The sequence below is a fragment of the Bombina bombina genome, chromosome 5 (assembly GCF_027579735.1).
Source record: "Bombina bombina isolate aBomBom1 chromosome 5, aBomBom1.pri, whole genome shotgun sequence".
NCBI lineage: Eukaryota > Metazoa > Chordata > Amphibia > Anura > Bombinatoridae > Bombina > Bombina bombina.
This window is the reverse complement of record NC_069503.1, coordinates 269,822,003-269,845,118: the sequence shown is the minus strand read 5'-3', so window position 1 is coordinate 269,845,118 and position 23,116 is coordinate 269,822,003. Positions and strand designations below refer to the sequence as shown.

Sequence of the window (23,116 nt, the reverse complement as noted above, 5' to 3'; positions counted from 1 at the left end):
CTGACGAGCCCTGGTTACCAGAACACGGACAATATGGAAAATGTAAATGCGCCAACGCCATCGATATGGCCATGCGGAACCATGCTGTAACCTCTGGAGGAAACAAACCGCCTTCCAGAGAAGGGTAAAGGGCATGCGGGACACCTGCTTGTGTAGCAAAGGAAGGCTCTGGGGGGGGCGCCTCGCGGGAAACGGAATCCCCAGGGGCGGATGGCTCAGCGGACTCTAAGATCCCCGATTCAGGATAGCAGAGCTCTAAAAAGCGGCATTCGGAACATAACTGATGGTCATGGATCACCCGGGCCCTTTTATATTCTTCGCAAGAAGTAGAATCTGAATCAGAGACATCTGTCTCCAAAAAAATCAGAATCCTCTATAACTTGGAAATTAGAAATATGGACAAAAAATAAACGGCACCTTTTACACCCCAATGGCTGGGGCACTCACCACATCCTATGACCCAGACTCAAGCGAAACAGAATCTCTCCGTCGCCACACAATCAGGAATATGGAAATGGAGGACAGGAGCAAGACCACGCCTAGTCACAAGGTGCACCGTGCAGTCCAAGAAAAAGCGCGCCAGTCCGTAAAGACAGCGCAGCCTTCAATAAAGGCCTATGTTCTGAAAAAGCCACAAGCCCAAGTATCACTACACATTAGCAGACCAAATCACATAACAAACATGATTAAAGTCCCCCTTGTTCAATAACCCCACAGGAGATATTAACCCTTGATTTCATAAGATAAAAGGAGTCCCACTGGGACCCTGACTTCTTCTTCATACATTGCATTTCCATATTGAAAGTAAAATGAAACGATCTTAACGGAATCAACGCCATGGAACGGGAAAACGGCCCTTCAAGTGTGACATATAGTAGCGTCACTTCTGACATGGACTTGAGAGAAGAAAGCATGCAGCGAAACTCGTCAACGCTGATTGCTTAAGGGACACTGAACCCAAATTTTTTCTTTCGTGATTCAGATAGAGCATGTGATTTTAAGCAAATTTCAAATTTACTCCTATTATCAAATTTTCTTCATTCTCTTGGTATCTTTATTGGAAATGCAAGGTGAACAACCTGGGTGCTGTTTAGAGGTCTGAGCCAAAAAAAAAAGCTTAGATGCCTTCTTTTTCAAATAAAGATATCAAGAGAACAAAGAAAAATTGATAACAGGAGTAAATTGGAAAGTTGCTTAAAATTGCATGCTCTATCTGAATCACGAAAGAACAAATTTGGGTTCACTGTCCCTTTATGGAGCTGTTAATATGAGTCGGGATGGTTTTGCAGAAAGACTCTCCCTGCATATCCAGACTCTAACTTTCATCCATGCTCTCACTTAGAGGCTGACAGGACCACTTAAAACTCCAGTCCAATTCCAAAAAGTACTACTCTCCATAAGAGACTACCGAAACTTTTGACATTTCTCTGCCAACCTCCTGTGACGAGAGGCAAAGAATGACTGGGGTATGAGGGAAGTGGGGGAGGTATTTAAGCCTTTGGCTGGGGTGTCTTTGCCTCCTCCTTCTGTATTTCCCAAAAAGTAATGAATGCAGCTGTGGACTCTCCCCGTTTATGAAGAAAAGCACTTACCTGCAGTCTAGCTGTCCAGCAGGAAGACAACTCACAAGGCGTGAAAGGACACATACTCCTTGCAGAGACTTGTAGAAAAAGAAAGAACAGAGTAACCAACTCTGGATTTCTGTACCATGGGCAGCAGTGTGTTAGGAAACAAAGCAAGGACTACCTCACAACTTCCTAACTGCTTAAAAGCAACCACTACTCTACTGAAGAGATTGAAGTGGACTCAGCTAAACCCAAATCCTTGCTTGCAAGGAAAAGTATCTGAAAAAGGAATTAATTTCTTCAGACACCAAACTTCACCTACTCCATTGACAAAGGCAAAGAGAATGACTGGGGATTATGGGTAGGGGAGTGACACTTAACAGCTTTGCTGTGGTGCTCTTTGCCTCCTCCTGCTGGCCAGGAGTGATATTCCCACTAGTAATTGAACGACGTTGTGGACTCTCCATATCTTAGGAAAGAAAAGGGACATTACACCCTGAACAAAAAATAATATTGCCAAAGGCCTAACGTGTGTGTGTGTGTGTAGGGAGGGGGGGTTGTAAGGGACAGCAGAATTTTGAATGCCTAGAGCAGCACAAAACCTAAAAACGCCACAGATACATATACATTGCTAAAGATGCATTTGTATGTATATAGATATGTCTATATATGTATAAATATATATTAATGTATTTTTATGTGTATATATGTATTAACAGACATATATACAAATATAAACACATATATATATATATATATATATATATATATAAGTGCATTAGATCCCTTTGCTATCAAGTAGATGAAAACATGATAAAAAAACATAATTTATGTAAGAACTTACCTGATAAATTCATTTCTTTCATATTGGCAAGAGTCCATGAGCTAGTGACTTATGGGATATACAATCCTACCAGGAGGGGCAAAGTTTCCCAAACCCCAAAATGCTATAAATAAACCCCTCACCACACCCACAATTTAGTTTAACGAATAGCCAAGTATTGGGGTGATAAAGAAAGGAGTAAAAATCATCAACAAAGGAATTTGGAAAAAATTGTGCTTTATACAAAAAATCATAACCACCATAAAAAAGGGATGGGCCTCATGGACTCTTGCCAATATGAAAGAAATGAATTTATCAGGTAAGTTCTTACATAAATTATGTTTTCTTTCATGTAATTAGCAAAAGTCCATGAGCTAGTGACGTATGGGATAGCAATACCCAAGAAGTGGAACTCCACGCAAGAGTCACTAGAGAGGGAGGCATAAAATAAAAACAGCCATTTCGCTGAAAAAAAATTAATCCATAACCCAAATATAAGTTTATTCTCATAAATAAAATGAAAAACTTAAATCATAAGCAGAAGAATCAAACTGAAACAGCTGCCTGAAGAACTTCTACCAAAAACTGCTTCCGAAGAATTTTCAGAACACAAAATAAAAAATACCAGTAATATTAACTTTTTACTCTGTTTAGTATTGATTTGAATTTATTTGCTAATATAATATACTATATTTGAGACTTAACATATCAAATAAACAGTATCGTAAATGTCACCTACATTTAAAAAGAAAGAAAAGGTTGAATCAATCTTATTAGTAAAAGTATATAATTATATCTGTTCCATCACAAATAAATAGACACAGGTGTATGCCAACAGTAGGAACCTTAGAGATTTAGAGCCTATATGTAAATGTTGTAACAATAACGCATATAAATTAAAAAATATAATTGGAATTGCGGTTATTGTGAGAGAAACTGCGAAATAATACTTTGAGCATACATGAAATGCCAAAGTATATTGGTGAATAGGGGGTAGGAGCATAAAGAGAAATAACTTAAGCGACGTGAGTACAAGGCATAATATTAAATAGGGATGACCTACATAGGTTAATATGTGGTTAACGGGTTTATTGTGTGGGAACAGTTTGACCCTAAACTTATAACTGACTGGAGTAACTGTAAAAATATTGACGGTTACCAATACAGGTATACCTCACTTGATGTAATCATCGTGAGATTGCGAGAAAAGTGACTGGCACCATTTTGTTATGCGCAGTTCACTCTGTTTACAGCATTACAGTGCAATCTTTGTCTCAGTGCTATAGTCTGGCAAATTTTACTACATTGTCACTATTTTACAGGTACAGTATTTATTGAATACTAATTAAATACTGTGCTGTGCTACTGTTAAACTAAACGTAGCACTATTGCACCCCTAATATATGTTAGTTTAAACATGTTTTCAAGTCTTTAAACACACTGGCAAGTGAAAAGAAAGCTAAAACTGCCTTGTTTCACTTTAAGGTGGTTTTCACTTTACAGCGGGGCTCTGGTCCCTAACCCGCTGTATGAGCGGGGTATACCTGTATGTTAGTGCCACTATATGTAAGATAGCTGATATAAGGAGTCACTAACGTAAAATAAGCAGTTTCCAGATCAGCTAAACGTTAAAGGGAAAGAGCTTTGTATGGCATATACACGTGGCTATTGTTAAACCATATATATTAAAGTCATGCAATAAGGAGACATTAATCAGGTGTAAAAAGTACACAGACCTTTCTCAAATCTGCATGACCATCATTTTAAATGCTGACCCTCCACTGAGGTAGAATATATATCTGAGTAGTATTAAAATATATCTAAACAGGACCTCGTCAAGCCTTGCGAGCATATGATGAGAAGAAGAAAAATAAAAAAACTCATAGCATATTATATATGACAAAGTGCATTGTGGGTATTTATATTATAACCAATTATGCAGTGAAACAATGCCAAACAATTTCTACGTATGTATACACAATTATATAGAGTAACTAACCCAGTCTGCTAGTAGGGTCCTTTCAATTTTATATCAAATAGCCTTACCATATGGGTATGGCCCCTATACCCCACTGCAAGGTAAGATGCATTATTTGGTATAGACGCTACATGTAAGATGCAATAATCCCCACCTTACAACATATAGTCCACGACATTCTACGTCAGTGTAACATACCTTAGCTCTTTATATATAGTAAGTTTGATCCTTGTAATAGGTCTATCGCAAAAATAATACAATAAAAAGGAGATAAATGCCCCACTATATACCATGTCAATGAAAGTTTAATTTTGACTTGAGTGTCCCTTTAACTAAGAAACATGCATTTTTGTGCACTCTTTTTTTTATGAGGAGATTTGCGCATCTACAGGAAACCAAAATATAAGTGACAAATGTGAAAGTAACCCAACTAATAACATTGGTTCACTACATGGGTGCAATTAACAATTTAATATAATTTGCGCACTTGTGTAATTAGCATTTGCAAATGTCCAAATATTTAGTATTATTATTATCATTTATTTGTATAGCGCCGCAAAATTCCGTAGTGCTGGGTATGCTGATCACAGTTTAGTTGTGTATAAATTCCTTACTTTTTTATTAAATAAGGAAATTACCTTGTTTATTGACACAAACTGAGGATATCAAAATTTAAACTGAAAAAAAAAACTATGAAAAGTCATGACATACTATCTGAAACATGACAAAATGTGTTTTCAAGTGGTCAAACTTATAAATTAACATAAAACCAAAAATTGTGCTAAACTTGACAAATGTTTTCAGCTTTTGTGGGGGTTCACTATGCAAAAAAGCTGGGTTTTCTGATGGATTGGCATGGTCTTGAATATTAAGACTCCACAAACCTGAATGAAGCACTGATTTTCTAATGGAGGGTAACAGATAAACTACGGTTTTTTTTTTATTATAAATGTGCTAAGGTAATTTATTCAGGGTTTCTAAAAAAAAAAATAAAAAAAAAAAAAAAAAAATACAACAAAAACAACAACTTCTAACAGATTATCACACTGTATTATTATTGTATAATTTCCAAGCATAATTAGTTTTTTTTGCCGGAAAAAAACTGTGGAAAATTGTAACCTTTGAAAAAACAAATATGAGGTTTTAGATGCACTTAATGGGATAATTTTCCAACAAATGTCTGAAAAGGGGTAAAAAAGTTCTATAGTCATTAATCATCAGGACAAATCCTTTATGCAAAAATCTCTCCTAGGAGGTTAATAATAAATTCTGTAAATAATCCTATAAAGGCATGCCAAAACCCTGACATCTCGGCACCCCTCATATTCCAACAGCTAAAATACTTGGCATCAGGTGGGTGTGCTAAATTAGGACACTAGAATAAACGAAAAGAAAAAGCAAAGAAAAACAAACACAATGTAACATGTTTCAACCTATATATTGGTGTTTGCAAGCCCTAAATGTATATATATATAAAAAAAAAAACAATAGACAGCAAACTGTAGCAAGACACAAAGTAAGCAATGTTAAGCTTAAACAACACTTACCAAACACTATCCAATGCACAAAAAAGAAGTTTGTTGTGTCCTAACCCACTGTAAAACTTAGCTGGATCCATCTTTAGTAAATTAATTAGCATATCTACCCCTTCTGTTCCAAATAATTCCTGCAAATTGTGGAAAAGCAAGGATGAATTATGTACTCAGTTGTAAATACATTTTCATATTTACAATAAAATCCAAAGTGATATAACATAACCCTAATTTTTTTTGACAAAACACTAAACATTCTCAAAGCGAAATAAAAGCCGCTTTTTATGTTTGCAAGAAGAAGCTGCATTTTAGTTTTCACTAAAGCGGCTAAATATTCAACTTTATCCTGTGAGTATCTTTCTTTAGATGTTTATGATGTGTGGATATAATACAGTATTCTGAAATATTCCTATAATGATTGAAGAAAAATAAACATTTGGGGATACTGCGTGATACCACACTTCAGCGAGTCTTTTGGCCCTCTGTGAACCAGCACCTCCTTTCAAATACACATTCGTGGAACAGCTTTGAGAGAAACTGTTGGACGATAATGGTTCTACATTTCAGAGGGGAGTAATATTTTTATTTAGCCTATTGTGTTACTTTGTCCATTTTTAGATCAGATTTAGCTAAAGAAAATTATCAACTTTTTTTTTAAACACTAAATACAAACCTTTTTATGAAGGTCATTTTCGCAAATAGTGGACAATATAAACAGGATATCAGACTGGATTTCGAGGAGCGTTGAGTCATCGCTGCTGCCAGCATTCTTAACAATGCTTCTTAATATACCTGTTTGAAAAAAAATAAAAAATATATACATTGAAATTGTTTAAATATTTCAAAGACAATTAGGTGGCTACAAAATCTCCTAAATGGTCACATTTTTTTTTATAAAATAACATATCAATCAAAGATGAGGCTCTAATATAAAGCAAGATAAAAAAAAATAATGGCATTTGCTGAATATCCAAAGAAATGTTGTGTTTTCAGTAACAAAAACTAAATGTATGTATTTATGATATGGCTACTAGTCACTTAAATGTAGTTTCCAGAAGTCTTAAGGGTTCCTTCTCTTTCCCTGTATATATTATCTCCTTCCTGCTGGCTTCAGTTCATAGACAACCATGATGGGAGAGAAACCAACATGGCCCCAACAAAAATGAAACAAGGGACACAGGGAGTATACATAAGATATGGCATATAAATAAGGACATACAATAATGGTAACATAGGCTATGCCCATAAAGTACCAATTCCAAGAGGTTTCCTCTTGGTTCCTATAATTTGCACATATGACACTTAATTCAAGAAATGTAGTATGTTCCATATCTCCTTCCAAAGACAAAGGTATTCTAATGTATGTACACTAAAATATTGAATAGCATGAAGTACATTTTAAAGAGAAATGTTAGCACTAATATTTTGTTGTGCTGTTGGGAGACGCAGTGTTCCACTAGATAATATTCAGGTGCTATTTTGTTAACCAAGTTTGTGTTGAAGTCTTGACTCTTCATAGATCCAACCTGGGTCATTATGTACAACATGCCTCCTTTACTAAATAAATAATATGTACATTTTCACTCACCAGTGATTCTTGAATGGGTTTGTTGCTCCAGAAGTACAATATTTTTTATCTTTTTTTTACTTTGTTTTACAGCAAATTAATAAAATGTGGTTAAAACAAACAGAAAACAAAATTTATGCTTACCAGGTAAATTTCTCTCTTTCCAGGAGTCCACGAATCATTCCAATTACTAGTGGAATATTCACTCCTGGCCAGCAGGAGGAGGCAAAGAGCACCCAGAAAAGCTGTTAAGTATCACTTCCCTTACCCATAACCCCCAGTCATTCGGCCGAAGGGAAATGGAAAAAGAAGATAACCCAAAGGTATAGAGGAGCCTGAGGTTTTTACAAAAAACTACTGCCAAAATGAAAATAAGGGCGGGTCGTGGACTCTCCATGCCTGGAAAAAAATACATTTATCAGGTAAGCATAAATTTTGTTTTCTTTCCTATGGCATGGAGAGTCCACACATCATTCCAATTACTAGTGGGAACCAATACCCAAGCTAGAGGACACAGAATGAAAGGGAGTGAGAACAAGATAGGCGGACCTAAACCGAAGGCACCACCGCTTGAAGAACTTTACTCCCAAAAGAAACCCCAGCCAAGGCAAAAGTATCAAATTTTAAAAATTTGGAAAAGGAATGAATAGAGGACCATGTGGACGCCTTGCAAATTAGCTCCACCAAAGTTTCATTTTTGAATGCCCAGGAAGAAGAAACAGCTCTAGTGGAATGAGCCGTAATTCTCTCAGGAGGTTGTTGTCCAGCTGTCTCATAAGCTAACCGGATAACACTTCTCAACCAGAGAGAAAGAAGTAGAAGTGGCCTTCTGACCCCTACGCTTACCAGAGAAAACAACGAACAGGGCAGAAATCTGCTGAAAATCTTCAGTTGCTTGAAGGTAAAATTTTAAAGCACGCACAACATCCAAGCTTATGCAAAAGATGTTCCTTCTGGGAAGAAGGATTGGGACAAAAAGAAGGAATAACAATTTCCTGATTAATATTGCGATCTGACACTACCTTAGGGAGAAACCCCAGCTTAGTTCAGAGGATCGCCTTATCCGCATGAAAAATAAGGTAAGGGGAATCCCACTGCAGAGTCGAAAGTTTAGAAACTCTGTGAGTAGAAGAAATAGCAATAAGAAACAAAACCTTCCAAAATTGAAATTTAATATTAAACAGAATGCAATGGCTCAAACGGAGCTTGCTGCAAAACTTTAAGAACAAGGTTAAGGCTCCAAGGAGGAGCAACAGGTTTAAACACAGGCCTGATTCTAACCAGAGCCTGAATAAAAGCTTGAACATCTGGTAAATCTGCCAGACGTTTGTGCAAAAGAATAGACAGTGCAGAAATCTGACCCTTCAGAGTACTGACTGACAAACCCTTCTCCAGGTCCTCCTGAAGAAAAGACAAAATTCTGGGTACCCTTACCCTGCTCCAAGGGAAACCCTTCGATTCACACCAATAGAGGTATTTACGCCATACCTCATGATAAATCTAGTGGGTAACAGACTTACGTGCCTAAAGCATGGTATCAATAACCATCTCAGAGAAGCCATGCCTGGCCAAAACTAGGCGTTCAAGCTCCAAGCAGTCAGCTTCAGATAAGGCATCGCACAAATATGATGCTGCTCCCGCAACTGTAGCAATACTTGCAGCAGGTTGCCATTGTAATCCCTGATGAATGTACATCTTTTTTAAATAAGCCTCAAGCTTCTTATCCATGGGATCCTTGAAAGAACAACTATCCTTAATAGGAATAGTAGTTCTTTTAGCTAGAGTAGAAATAACTCCTTCTACCTTAGGCACCATGCGCCACAAGTCACGAATGGAGAAAGCAACAGGAAACATTAAAAAAAAAAAAAGGGGGAAGGGGAAAAAGGAATCCCTGGCTAATCCTATTCCTGAGCTATAATTTCAGACATTTTGTCTGAAACAGGAAAAACACCTACAGATGAAAGAGAATTATAAACTCTATTAAGTTTAGATGATTTTTTAGGGTTGACAACGACAGAAGGCTAAGAGTTGTCCGAAGTAGCCAGAACCTCCTTTAGAAGTAACTGGAGGTGTTCAAGTTTAAATCTGAAATTAAAGGGACAGTCTACACCCGTTTTAACCTTCGCTTATCATTTTTATTTACTGCTGATAGTTGTAGCTCACCCGCTCTACGCTTCATATGTTGATTTCCAAACCGACATCTACAAAATAAAGTTTCTTACCAATCGTTATAAATGGCTGCCAAACTCCGCCCATTCACTTCTCCTTTTTTTTCTCCCCTTCTCTATCGAAAGCATACTCGTGCAGGTCAGTCACCTACGTCATACGCGTGTAAATACGCATGCGTGAATATACAGAAGTGACGTGTATTCAACAGCCCGTCTGTCCTGCACGTTTAAGAATCCCCATATTGATTTTTAGTTCCGACTGTCTAAATAAATATACGTGTGCAAATTTACATGAATATACGTGTGCAAATTTACATGAATTTTTCGTTCCGGTTTTTAAGTTCCGACATGAGTGCGCATGCGCGAATAGACGAAAGCGCGATCATGTTTTTCCATCTGGGATCTAGTTTGTATTGGACGGTTTCAACAGAGAGGCTTGATGAGGTAATAGTAGGAGGAGCGTGGCTGCCATTTCTAACGGAGATCAAGTGAGTTTAGTATATCAATATCTCCGTTGGTGAATCACTATTGTGACTGAAGTGGGGTGAGTTAGAACTATCAGCACTAGATAGAAAGGATAAGCGACGGTTATTACGGGTGTAGACTGTCCCTTTAACTTCTTCAGATTCAGCAGAATTTTCCCTTACTATGTCAGAATCTGAGATCTCACCCTCAGAAGCTACTGAGTTAACCTCCTCATCAGGCATATAGGAAAGGTTGACCAGCGCAAAGTAGATGGATCAGACACCTTACTAGCAGAAATATTAATTGATTTCCTCTTATGCTTACCCGCAACAGGGAAATCAGATAAAGCTGCAGATACTGCAGACGTTATCTGTGCAGCATAATCTCCTAGTAAAAAAACACCACACGAGGCTGAGAGGAACCGCAGGGCACTGTATGTGAAACCATTAAGGCTTGGGATGTTTGAGGAGAAAGCTGTGGCATATCCTGAACATCATTATCCTGAGAAACAATAGGCTAAGAAGGGAGTAATTTATCTTTAAATTTTAGAGTCTTAGCTAAACATGAGGAACAAAATTGCATAGGTAAAACAATTTGGGCCTCTAAACATAATAAGCATTTATCCAAAGTAACAGACTCCTGTTCTTAGTCCATAGCTGAAATAGTCCCCAATAATAATAAGGAAAAAACATAAACCGATAAAAGCAACCGTATGTCACTTTAAGAAGGAGAGAAATCCTTCAGAGCGATATAACGATAAGTATAAAACATTTTTTATAAACTAAAAAATTGCACCTCTAAACCTCAGTCTGCCTGAGGTGTCCTACCGTAACCGGTCCAGAAGCTGCAACTAGAAAAAGGAGAAGGACTCTCTAGCAGGTCTACAAGGTGATGTCATCCACCCACAGCCACCAGAGAAGAAGACTCACTGAAATAGATGCCGCTCTGCTTTGCAAACAGAAGAGCGGGTAGTCACATGAGGAGCAGTAAAAGAAACTGTGCCACAGGCTAAAGGGCCTTGAGACCCTTACGGGTGAATAGCCGCGCTTTACAAGAACCCAATAGATAGATAGAAAGGCACGCGACTTCTAGCTGATAAAAACTAAAAGTGACCCTGTTCCTCTTGAAAAGTTTTACACCATAACAGCCTTATTTGACGATTTCTAGCAGATATCCAGACACTGTCAATATTGCTAAAAAAAACCCCTCCAATAATACCCCTTCAGCCATTCCCAGAAGAGATCCTATCTCTCATAAAGGGAAAAGATTTACAATTAACCCCTTAGCCTCTCACACATACAGTACATAGTGCCTGCAAGCTGCCCTTAGATATACCCTTAATAAAGGATAAAATATGTCCCCTATGTGATCCAGTGGAGAGATAAACTCCTTAAAGTGCCAGCCTTTAGAACCTAGAAGACAAAAGCACTTACCTAAAGATCCAGCTGTCAGGCAGAAAGACAGCTAGTAAGGTGTGACAGAACACTTACTCTCTATCAGGGACTTGTAGAAAAAGAAAGAAAAGAGTAACTAACTCTGGCTTTCTATAACAGGGGTAGCAACAATAATGTTAGAAGTAAAGCAAAGACAACCTCGCCGTCTTCTAACTGCTAAAAGCCACCACTACTCTTACAAAAGATATAGACAAGGACACAGCTAGACCTCAATCCTTGCTTGCAGGGAAAAGAACCCATTAAAGGTTCACCAAAACATATGTAATATGGAGAGCATATGTGACCAGATAAGCAGACATAACGCTTAGAACATATCAACTTCTACTGTAAAAATACCATTAAAATGCACAGTAGTTAAGGAGATATAAGCAGACATAATTCTATAACAATAACAAAATTTATGCTTACCTGATAAATTCATTTCTCCTGTAGTGTGGTCAGTCCACGGGTCATCATTACTTCTGGGATATTATCTCCTCCCCTACAGGAAGTGCAAGAGGATTCACCCAGCAGAGCTGCTATATAGCTCCTCCCCTCTACGTCACCTCCAGTCATTCGACCAAAGGACCAACGAGAAAGGAGAAGCCCAAGGGTGTAGTGGTGACTGGAGTATAATCCAAAAATTTTTTTAGCCTGCCATAAAAAACAGGGCGGGCCGTGGACTGACCACACTACAGGAGAAATGAATTTATCAGGTAAGCATAAATTTTGTTTTCTCCTGTTAAGTGTGGTCAGTCCACGGGTCATCATTACTTCTGGGATACCAATACCAAAGCAAAAGTACACGGATGACGGGAGGGACAGGCAGGCTCTTTCTACGGAGGGAACCACTGCCTGAAGAACCTTTCTCCCAAAAACAGCCTCCGAAGAAGCAAAAGTGTCAAATTTGTAAAATTTGGAAAAAGTATGAAGAGAAGACCAAGTTGCAGCCTTGCAAATCTGTTCAACAGAAGCCTCATTCTTAAAGGCCCAAGTGGAAGCCACAGCTCTAGTAGAATGAGCTGTAATTCTTTCAGGAGGCTGCTGTCCAGCAGTCTCATAGGCTAATCGTATTATGCTACGAAGCCAAAAAGAGAGAGAGGTAGCCGAAGCTTTTTGACCTCTCCTCTGGCCAGAATAAACGACAAACAGGGAAGACGTTTGACGAAAATCCTTAGTTGCCTGTAGATAAAATTTCAGGGCACGGACTACATCTAGATTGTGTAGCAGACGTTCCTTCTTCGAGGAACGATTAGGACACAAAGATGGAACAACAATCTCTTGATTGATATTCCTGTTAGTGACCACCTTAGGTAGGAACCCAGGTTTAGTACGCAGAACTACCTTGTCTGAATGAAAAATCAGATAAGGAGAATCACAATGTAAGGCAGATAACTCAGAGACTCTTCGAGCCGAGGAAATAGCCATTAAAAACAGAACTTTCCAAGATAACAACTTGATATCAATGGAATGAAGGGGTTCAAACGGAACACCCTGTAAAACATTAAGAACTAAGTTCAAACTCCATGGCGGAGCAACAGTTTTAAACACAGGCTTGATCCTAGCTAAAGCCTGACAAAAAGCTTGAACATCCGGAACTTCTGACAGACGTTTGTGTAAAAGAATGGACAGAGCTGAAATCTGTCCCTTTAAGGAACTAGCGGATAAACCCTTTTCTAAACCTTCTTGTAGAAAAGACAATATCCTTGGAATCCTAACCTTACTCCATGAGTAACTCTTGGATTCGCACCAATATAAGTATTTATGCCATATTTTATGGTAAATCCTTCTGGTAACAGGCTTCCTAGCCTGTATTAAGGTATCAATAACTGGCTCAGAAAACCCACGTTTTGATAAAATCAAGCGTTCAATCTCCAAGCAGTCAGCTTCAGAGAAGTTAGATTTTGATGTTTGAATGGACCCTGGATCAGAAGGTCCTGTTTCAGAGGTAGAGACCAAGGCGGACAGGATGACATGTCCACTAGATCTGCATACCAAGTCCTGCGTGGCCATGCAGGTGCTATTAGAATCACTGATGCTCTCTCCTGTTTGATTCTGGCAATCAATCGAGGAAGCATCGGGAAGGGTGGAAACACATAAGCCATCTTGAAGGTCCAAGGTGCTGTCAGAGCATCTATCAGAACCGCTCCCGGATCCCTGGATCTGGACCCGTAGCGAGGAAGCTTGGCGTTCTGACGAGACGCCATGAGATCTATCTCTGGTTTGCCCCAACGTCGAAGTATTTGGGCAAAGACCTCCGGATGAAGTTCCCACTCCCCCGGATGAAAAGTCTGACGACTTAAGAAATCCGCTTCCCAGTTCTCCACTCCCGGGATGTGGATTGCAGACAGGTGGCAAGAGTGAGACTCTGCCCAGCGAATTATCTTTGATACTTCCATCATTGCTAGGGAGCTTCTTGTCCCTCCCTGATGGTTGATGTAAGCTACAGTCGTGATGTTGTCCGACTGAAACCTGATGAACCCCCGAGTTGTTAACTGGGGCCAAGCCAGAAGGGCATTGAGAACTGCTCTCAATTCCAGAATGTTTATTGGAAGGAGACTCTCCTCCTGATTCCATAGTCCCTGAGCCTTCAGAGAATTCCAGACAGCGCCCCAACCTAGTAGGCTGGCGTCTGTTGTTACAATTGTCCAGTTTGGCCTGCTGAATGGCATCCCCCTGGACAGATGTGGCCGATAAAGCCACCATAGAAGAGAATTTCTGGTCTCTTGATTCAGATTCAGAGTGGGGGACAAATCTGAGTAATCCCCATTCCACTGACTTAGCATGCACAATTGCAGCGGTCTGAGATGTAGGCGTGCAAAGGGGACTATGTCCATTGCCGCTACCATTAATCCGATCACCTCCATGCATTGAGCTACTGACGGGTGTTGAATGGGTGTTGAATGGAATGAAGGACACGGCATGCATTTTGAAGCTTTGTTAACCTGTCTTCTGTCAGGTAAATCTTAATTTCTACAGAATCTATCAGAGTCCCCAAGAAGGGAACTCTTGTGAGTGGAAAGAGAGAACTCTTCTTTTCGTTCACCTTCCATCCATGCGACCTTAGAAATGCCAGTACTAACTCTGTATGAGACTTGGCAGTTTGAAAACTTGAAGCTTGTATCAGAATGTCGTCTAGGTACGGAGCTACCGAAATTTCTTGCGGTCTTAGTACCGCCAGAAGAGTACCCAGAACCTTTGTGAAGATTCTTGGAGCCGTAGCCAATCCGAATGGAAGAGCTACAAACTGGTAATGCCTGTCTAGAAAGGCAAACCTTAGATACCGGTAATGATTTCTGTGAATCGGTATGTGAAGGTAAGCATCCTTTAAATCCACTGTGGTCATGTACTGACCCTCTTGGATCATGGGCAAAATTGTTCGAATAGTTTCCATCTTGAACGATGGAACTCTTAGGAATTTGTTTAGGATCTTTAAATCCAAGATTGGCCTGAAAGTTCCCTCTTTCTTGGGAACTACAGATTTGAGTAAAACCCTTGTCCTTGTTCCGACCGCGGAACTGGATGGATCACTCCCATTAATAAAAGATCTTGTACGCAGTGTAGAAACGCTTCCTTCTTTGTTTGGTTTGTTGACAACCTTGACAGATGAAATCTCCCTCTTGGGGGAGAGGATTTGAAGTCCAGAAGGTATCCCTGAGATATGATCTCTAACGCCCAGGGATCCTGAACATCTCTTGCCCAAGCCTGGGCGAAGAGAGAAAGTCTGCCCCCCACTAGATCCGGTCCCGGATCGGGGGCCCTCGATTCATGCTGTCTTAGGGGCAGCAGCAGGTTTCCTGGCCTGCTTGCCCTTGTTCCAGGACTGGTTAGGTTTCCAGCCTTGTCTGTAGCAAGCAACAGCTCCTTCCTGTTTTGGTGCAGAGGAAGTTGATGCTGCTCCTGCTTTGAAATTACGAAAGGAACGAAAATTAGACTGTCTAGCCTTAGCTTTGGCTTTGTCCTGAGGCAGGGCATGGCCTTTACCTCCTGTAATGTCAGCGATAATCTCTTTCAACCCGGGCCCGAATAAGGTCTGCCCTTTGAAAGGTATATTAAGCAATTTAGATTTAGAAGTAACATCAGCTGACCAGGATTTTAGCCACAGTGCTCTGCGTGCCTGAATGGCGAATCCGGAATTCTTAGCCGTAAGTTTAGTTAAATGTACTACGGCATCTGAAATAAATGAGTTAGCTAACTTAAGGGCTTTAAGTTTGTGTGTAATCTCATCTAGTGTAGATGATTCAAGTGTCTCTTCCAGAGACTCAAACCAAAATGCTGCTGCAGCCGTGACAGGCGCAATACATGCAAGAGGTTGCAATATAAAACCTTGTTGAACAAACATTTTCTTAAGGTAACCCTCTAATTTTTTATCCATTGGATCTGAAAAAGCACAGCTATCCTCCACCGGGATAGTGGTACGCTTAGCTAAAGTAGAAACTGCTCCCTCCACCTTAGGGACCGTCTGCCATAAGTCCTGTGTGGTGGCGTCTATTGGAAACATTTTTCTAAATATCGGAGGGGGTGAGAACGGCACACCGGGTCTATCCCACTCCTTAGTAACAATTTCAGTAAGTCTCTTAGGTATAGGAAAAACATCAGTACTCGCCGGTACCGCAAAATATCTATCCAACCTACACATTTTCTCTGGTATTGCAACTGTGTTACAATCATTCAGAGCCGCTAATACCTCCCCTAGTAATACACGGAGGTTTTCCAGCTTAAATTTAAAATTTGAAATATCTGAATCCAGTCTGTTTGGATCAGAACCGTCACCCATAGAATGAAGTTCTCCGTCCTCATGTTCTGCCACCTGTGTCGCAGTGTCTGACATGGCCCTAATATTATCAGCGCACTCTGTTCTCACCCCAGAGTGATCACGCTTACCTCTCAGTTCTGGTAATTTAGCCAAAACTTCAGTCATAACAGTAGCCATATCCTGTAATGTGATTTGTAATGGCCGCCCAGATGTACTCGGCGCTACAATATCACGCACCTCCCGAGCGGGAGATGCAGGTACTGACACGTGAGGCGAGTTAGTCGGCATAACTCTCCCCTCGTTGTCTGGTGAAATATGTTCAATTTGTACAGATTGACTTTTATTTAAAGTAGCATCAATACAGTTAGTACATAAATTTCTATTGGGCTCCACTTTGGCATTAGCACATATAGCACATGTATCTTCCTCTGAATCAGACATGTTTAACACACTAGCAATTAACTAGCAACTTGGAAATGCTTTTTCAAGTAATTTACAATAATATGAAAACGAACTGTGCCTATAAGAAGCACAGAAAAAATTATGACAGTTGAAATAAATAAATTATAGCATCAAATCTTTGTAAGAAATATACAATTTTAGCAAAGGATTGTTCCCATTAGCAAAGGATAACTAACCCTGACAGCAGAAAAAATACACAAATAAACGTTTTTTTTTTTTTTTTTTTATCACAGTCAACTACAATCTTCACAGCTCTGCTGTGAATGATTACCTCCCTCAAAACAAGCTTTGAAGATCCCTGAGTTCTGTAGAGATGAACCGGATCATGCAGGAAGAAAATGAACCTCTGACTGAGTTTTTTGATGCGTAGTAAAAGCGCCAAAAATGGCCCCTCCCCCTCACACATAACAGTGAGAGAGATCAGTAAACTGTTTAAATTTAAACAAAACTATTGCCAAGTGGAAAAAACAGTGCCCAAAACATTTTTTCACCCAGTACCTCAGAGAAATAAACGATTTTACATGCCAGCAAAAAACGTTTAACCTCAATAAATTAATTGTTATTTAAAAACCTATTGCAAGTCCCTGCAAATTAGGTTAAGTCTATGCATACAGTATAAATCCAGTGAAGTACCATTCCCCAGAATACTGAAGTGTAAAATATACATACATGACAGCCTGATACCAGATACATCTACTGTATTTAAGGCTGAGTTTACATTATAACGGTATGGCAGGATTTTCTCATCAATTCCATGTCAGAAAATATATAAACTGCTACATACCTCTTTGCAGATTAATCTGCCCGCTGTCCCCTGATCTGAAGTTTACCTCTCCTCAGATGGCCGAGAAACAGCAATATGATCTTAACTACTCCGGCTAAAATCATAGAAAAAACTCAGGTAGATTCTTCTTCAAATTCTACCAGAGAATGAATAACACACTCCGGTGCTATTATAAAATAACAAACTTTTGATTGAAGGTAATAAACTAATTAAAATCACCACAGTCCTCTCACACATCCTATCTATTCGTTGGGTGCAAGAGAATGACTGGAGGTGACGTAGAGGGGAGGAGCTATATAGCAGCTCTGCTGGGTGAATCCTCTTGCACTTCCTGTAGGGGAGGAGATAATATCCCAGAAGTAATGATGACCCGTGGACTGACCACACTTAACAGGAGAAATATAGAATAAACATGAAATTCTATATTTATCCAGAAAATAAAACCATATCTAATATGCCCAGCATATATGAAAAGCAAAGCAGATAGAATGCTTAACACATATCTACGGTAGAATGACAAGTAAAATGCACAGTAGACAAGGATAAATAAGCAAACATAATTGCTCAATATAAAAGGAGAAATACAGACAGGGTTACTAAATTAGCCCTATAAGATAGTTTATGTCCAAAGTCATCTCTGACTGCAGAGACACTATAAAGGAGCAATAATATAGGACCAACATAGCAGAATACATATAGTGGATACTTGATCTTAAAATATCCACTGCCCTGAAGGATAAAACGGACACTTTAGTACTTAGAAGACCTAAGCCCCGCAGTTCAGCAGCTTCTGCATGAAAAATTACTTTCTCTAGACTTAAAGGGACAGTATACACCAATTTTCATATAACTGCATGTAATAGACACTACTATAAAGAATAAGATGTACAAATACTGATATAAAAATCCAGTATAAAACGTTTTAAAAAAATACTTAGAAGCTCTCAGTTTAGCTCTGTTGAAAAGGTAGCTGGAAAGCCCACTGCAAGTGGGAAATAAGATACTTTCCCCCTCCCCCTTATTTTGCATATGAAAAGAACCTTTACACAAACAGGAGCAAGCTGGAGTAGGTATCTTTCGGTATTCTCCTAAAACTTTGGGGCTTGGTTAGGAGCCTAAAAATCAGAGCAATGTTATTTAAAAATAAGTAAATCTATACATTTTTTTAAAATAAAAAACTTTATAGGCTATATAATTAGATCATCTACAAAACATTTATGCAAAGAAAAAATGAGTGTATAATGTCCCTTTAATGAAGCAGGAGAAATATCAAAAACAGCCACTAGATGGCAATAGACATCCAGGGAAAACAGTGAAAAACTGAGAGACCAGAATAGTTGTGAGCACCGCACAAGTAAAAAATGAAAAACTCAGTTCACCACACATCATTATTATGATTAAAAGACTTACACTCCCCAAAGAATGATAAATAAAATACCCAGAGGCGAAATACAAGACACATAACTACTCTTGTAGAAAGCAACCTCGCAGAGGTATCAGGCAAAGCACGCCAAGAACATAAAATGGCACTGCCTAGAAAAACATTACTATTTACACATACCCAAATGTGCCCTTACATTGCAGGCTATGGGAACAGTTTTAAAAGTGTGCATAGTGATTGCACTAAATAAAGTGAAAATGAGCGATTCCGGACAAAAATATAGAATTGCTTTAAGAAAAGTAATGTGGCAAGCAGTAATCTTGTCTGTCAGACCCGGAACGCTGTGTGCTAGAAAATATCAACGCTAGTAGTAAGAGCTACGCAAGCCACAAGAACCGGCTTAAAAGGCTCACCAGCGCTAGACTCTGAATAAAAAAAAAAGATAAAGGAAATACTCTTTATGTAGAGACTCCATTACAAAGACCCTACAATTAAATAAGGAAAACTAACTTCCTAATTTCCTCCGGGCGCTGCGCTAGAGAGTTCACAGCTCATACACTGCACTCCTCACTGTGACAACCGCCAAAAACTGTTGCGGCGGGAAAGAAATTTAACTGATCACCCCGCAGGATAGATAGGCGCCTGGAGGCTAAGGGACTAAGTAAAACCGCCCCTGATATGATAAGTCAGGATCATACCTGAAACACCCTCTCCCGCCGAGGACAATACCTGTTGCACCACACAGCTATGTCGCACACTCTGAGGCATAACTGCCTGTAACATCCAGCAGCAAGAGCCCTGAGAGGGATTGTTGCACTCTGCTCCATATCTGGTCCAATAATAAAGACCTCTAAAGGCAGGCTTACCAGAAGTCCCACTTTGACCCTGTATGGAGGCACTGTCCCAGTGTCCCACCCGGTTGTTCATTCTGTCCCAGCAGGGTTGCCACCTCCGGGTTTCAAATCATGTGTCTGGGTTTCAGACCGCCAGAAACCCGGACACATTATTTAAAATGACTGGACTGTGAGTGGTTGTGGCTCTCCAGCATAGTTGGATGCTGCTACTTTGTTACATACAGCCCTGCTTAGCTTAACGTTCGTGTTCTTCAAAGTTCACATTTAGTAATACAGGCTGAGTGAGCAGCATAGGGTTTTTTAATTTTGTAGTACTACAGGTGGCCCTCGTTTTACAACGGTTCAATTTACACTGTTTCAGAATAACAACCTTTTTTTCCAGTCATGTGACTGCTATTGAAAAGCATTGAGAAGCAGTGCATTTATTAAAATAGCCAGTAGGTGGAGCTGTCCGCTTTTGTTGCAGCAAAGCCAAGCAAGCTGAAATTAATCATTTTAAACAGACCTGAGCTATCGAGCAGATTTCAAAGGAACAAGATCTTCCGGTCTATAACTCAGTCCAGATTGGAATGCATAGAAAGAACTGTTTGCAGAAAAATGCAAGTGAAGTCTGTGTTGTGTGATTATTTTATTAGGTTTATAATGCTGTTTAGCAAATGTTTTTGTTCATTTAACTTAGTTTAATTATATATTCTGTGTTGTGTGATTATTTTATTAGGTTTATAATGCTGTCTAGCATTTAAAGTCTTCATTTCAAAGCTTTAAAAATAATGTATTAGGTGTTACTTATGACAATTTTGAGAGGGGCCTGGAACCTATCTCCCTCACTTCCCATTGACTTACATTATAAACTGGGTTTCAATTTACAACGGTTTCGATTTACAACCATTCTTTCTAGAACCTAACCCCAGCGTAAACTGAGGGCTACCTGTACTTGGTTTATTTTTCTAAGAATTTAACACCCCCGACCCCTGGTGACATCACCGGTGATACACCTTTAGGGGAATCATGTGGGTATGACCAGGAAGGGCAGGCAGGCAGGATTTTTGGCATGGATCTTGCTTTACTTCATGCAGGATAGCATTTTGGCTGTAATCTTCATGCATTATGGTATAGCGTAGCCTCTTAAACAGCTTTAGCAAGTACGTGTTTCTTTTTGACTTATTTAATTCTAAGTTGTATTTATGCCTTATCAGTATCCACTTCTGTTCCTTAATTACACACATAAAACACATATTACACGGTAGATATTAAATTGTGTGATGTATACGCTTTTCACTATTTTATGAAACTGATAATTATGCTTGATGTTTGGCATTATTTAGATCTGAGATTTAGATGAATGATTTATTTGCTCAGGTTGTGTATGGTTGCTGTGACAACATAATGGTGCCTTTTCCACTAGGGGGTGGTGTTATGGTCTATTTAAACTGTGTGATTCACTTGTTGTTTGACTGAGAAAGGGTAGAGTATCCACCAAACATTACACAAATAAAAGCTACTACTTTAAAGAGACCGGTAATGACCACGCCCATTGACCACACCCCCACTGGCACCGTGCCAGGTGGTCTCAATTTCACCTCTAAAAATATGGTAAGCCTAACTAAAGCCTGATAATGGACAGAGAGCGGAGAGGCTTGCAGCAAAATTTTGCGTGTGAAAATGCTCCCCTAACAGGCTACGGCAGGCGCCTAGCTTTTAAAAAAAGAGTCACTGCCGCAGCTAGCTTCTAAGTAAAACCAATGCCCTTAAGGTGGATATTAACCAGTGCCTGCCCCCACTGAGGATCATAGCAAAGTGGTAGAAAATGTCCCCCACCCAAGGCCATTAAGCCCCCCCTCACTTAGACAACAAGCCATCAAGGGAAAAGGGAATCCATGGACTTACCAGTCTTGCAGCTTTCTCAGCAGCCCTAGGTCTGCTAGAAGAGTCTTAATCCTGACAGGGACCCTAGAACTTGAACTGCAGGGCAGGCACCATATCTCCGGTCTGACAGACTCAGACGACCTCTGACAGGGACCTGGAGAGAAAAGAAAAGCAGAGTAACCAACCCTGGTTTTCTATAGAGGGATAGCAATAATGTTAGAAGTTAAGCAAAAGACCACCTCGCTGTCTTCTAACTGCTAAAAGTCACCATTACTCTTACTAAAGAGATTGACATGGACACAGCATAGCCCATAATCCTTGATTGCAGGGAAAAGTACCCATTAAAGGATTAAATATCTTCAGGACACCATCTTCACACATCCTCCCTTGACAGAGGCAAAAGAATGACTGGGGGTTATAGGTAAGGGAAGTGATACTTAACAGCTCTGCTGGGGTGCTCTTTGCCACCTCCTGTTGGCCAGGAGTGAATATCCCACTAGTAATTGGAATGATTTGTGGACTCTCCATGCCATAGGAAAGAAATGTATATTTTTACAATGTAATCCGACGCTAGGTGATGACCTACTGTTATTAACTAAAGTAACCTTGTATTATTGCTGCTTAGGATTGCTGGAAATGCTATAGGTTTGCTTTTAATTGTGGGACCAAACCTGGGCATTTAAATTTCAGAATGTTTTCATTTGGGCAAATGTCATGATCCTGTCTTACTTACTAAAACATTACGGGGTCGGTTCCAGTCTGGTTGATCATGGTTTTTGGTTCCCGATATGACTTTATTTAACATTGGAATGATCAAAAAGCAAATGATAACACCAGTCTCGTATTTTAAAAATATCAGATTGGATATCTGAAAAGCTACCCATATGATACATGGACAGCATCAACTTCAGCAATTGTAATCCACACAGCCACAGGTTAAAGGGACACACTGAACCCAAATTTTTTCTTTTGTGAATTTATATAGAGCATGCAATTTTAAGGAACTTTCTAATTTACTCCTATTATCAATTTTTCTTCATTCTCTTGCTATCTTGATTTGAAAAAGAAGGCATCTGAACTTTTTTTTGGTTCAGACTCTGGACAGCACTTTTTCTATTGGTAGATGAATTTATCCACCAATCAGCAAGGACAACCCAGGTTGTTCACCAAAAATGGGCCGGCATCTAAACTTACATTCTTGCATTTCAAATAAAGATACCAAGAGAATGAAGACAATTTGATAATAGGAGTAAATTAGAAAGTTGCTTAAAATGTCATGCTCTATCTGAATCACAAAAGAAAAAAATTGGGTTCAGTGTCCCTTTAATCCACCATTCTAGTCTTGCAACCACTCCACTGTACTTAAAGCCAGTCAAATAGTGCTTAATCCATGTGTTCAATGGATAGCACAAAAATATAGAGTCTGCTAAAGAAAACTAAAGGAATCTACTAGCCTTTGCTTTAGCCCAGCCTTATTCTATT

The 23,116-nt window shown here is 39.4% G+C and overlaps 1 protein-coding gene across 1 annotated transcript in view; it reads right to left on the bottom strand.

The window, feature by feature from the left end:
- CFAP69 (cilia and flagella associated protein 69) overlaps window positions 1-23,116 on the bottom strand; it is a 292,339-nt gene that overhangs the window by 104,542 nt on the left and 164,681 nt on the right. The window contains exons 14-15 of the mRNA XM_053715703.1: window positions 6,572-6,690; window positions 5,914-6,032 (exon numbers count right to left, since the gene is read on the bottom strand). Of these exons, the coding sequence (XP_053571678.1) occupies window positions 5,914-6,032; window positions 6,572-6,690 (238 nt within the window). The remainder of the gene's footprint in view (window positions 1-5,913; window positions 6,033-6,571; window positions 6,691-23,116) is intronic.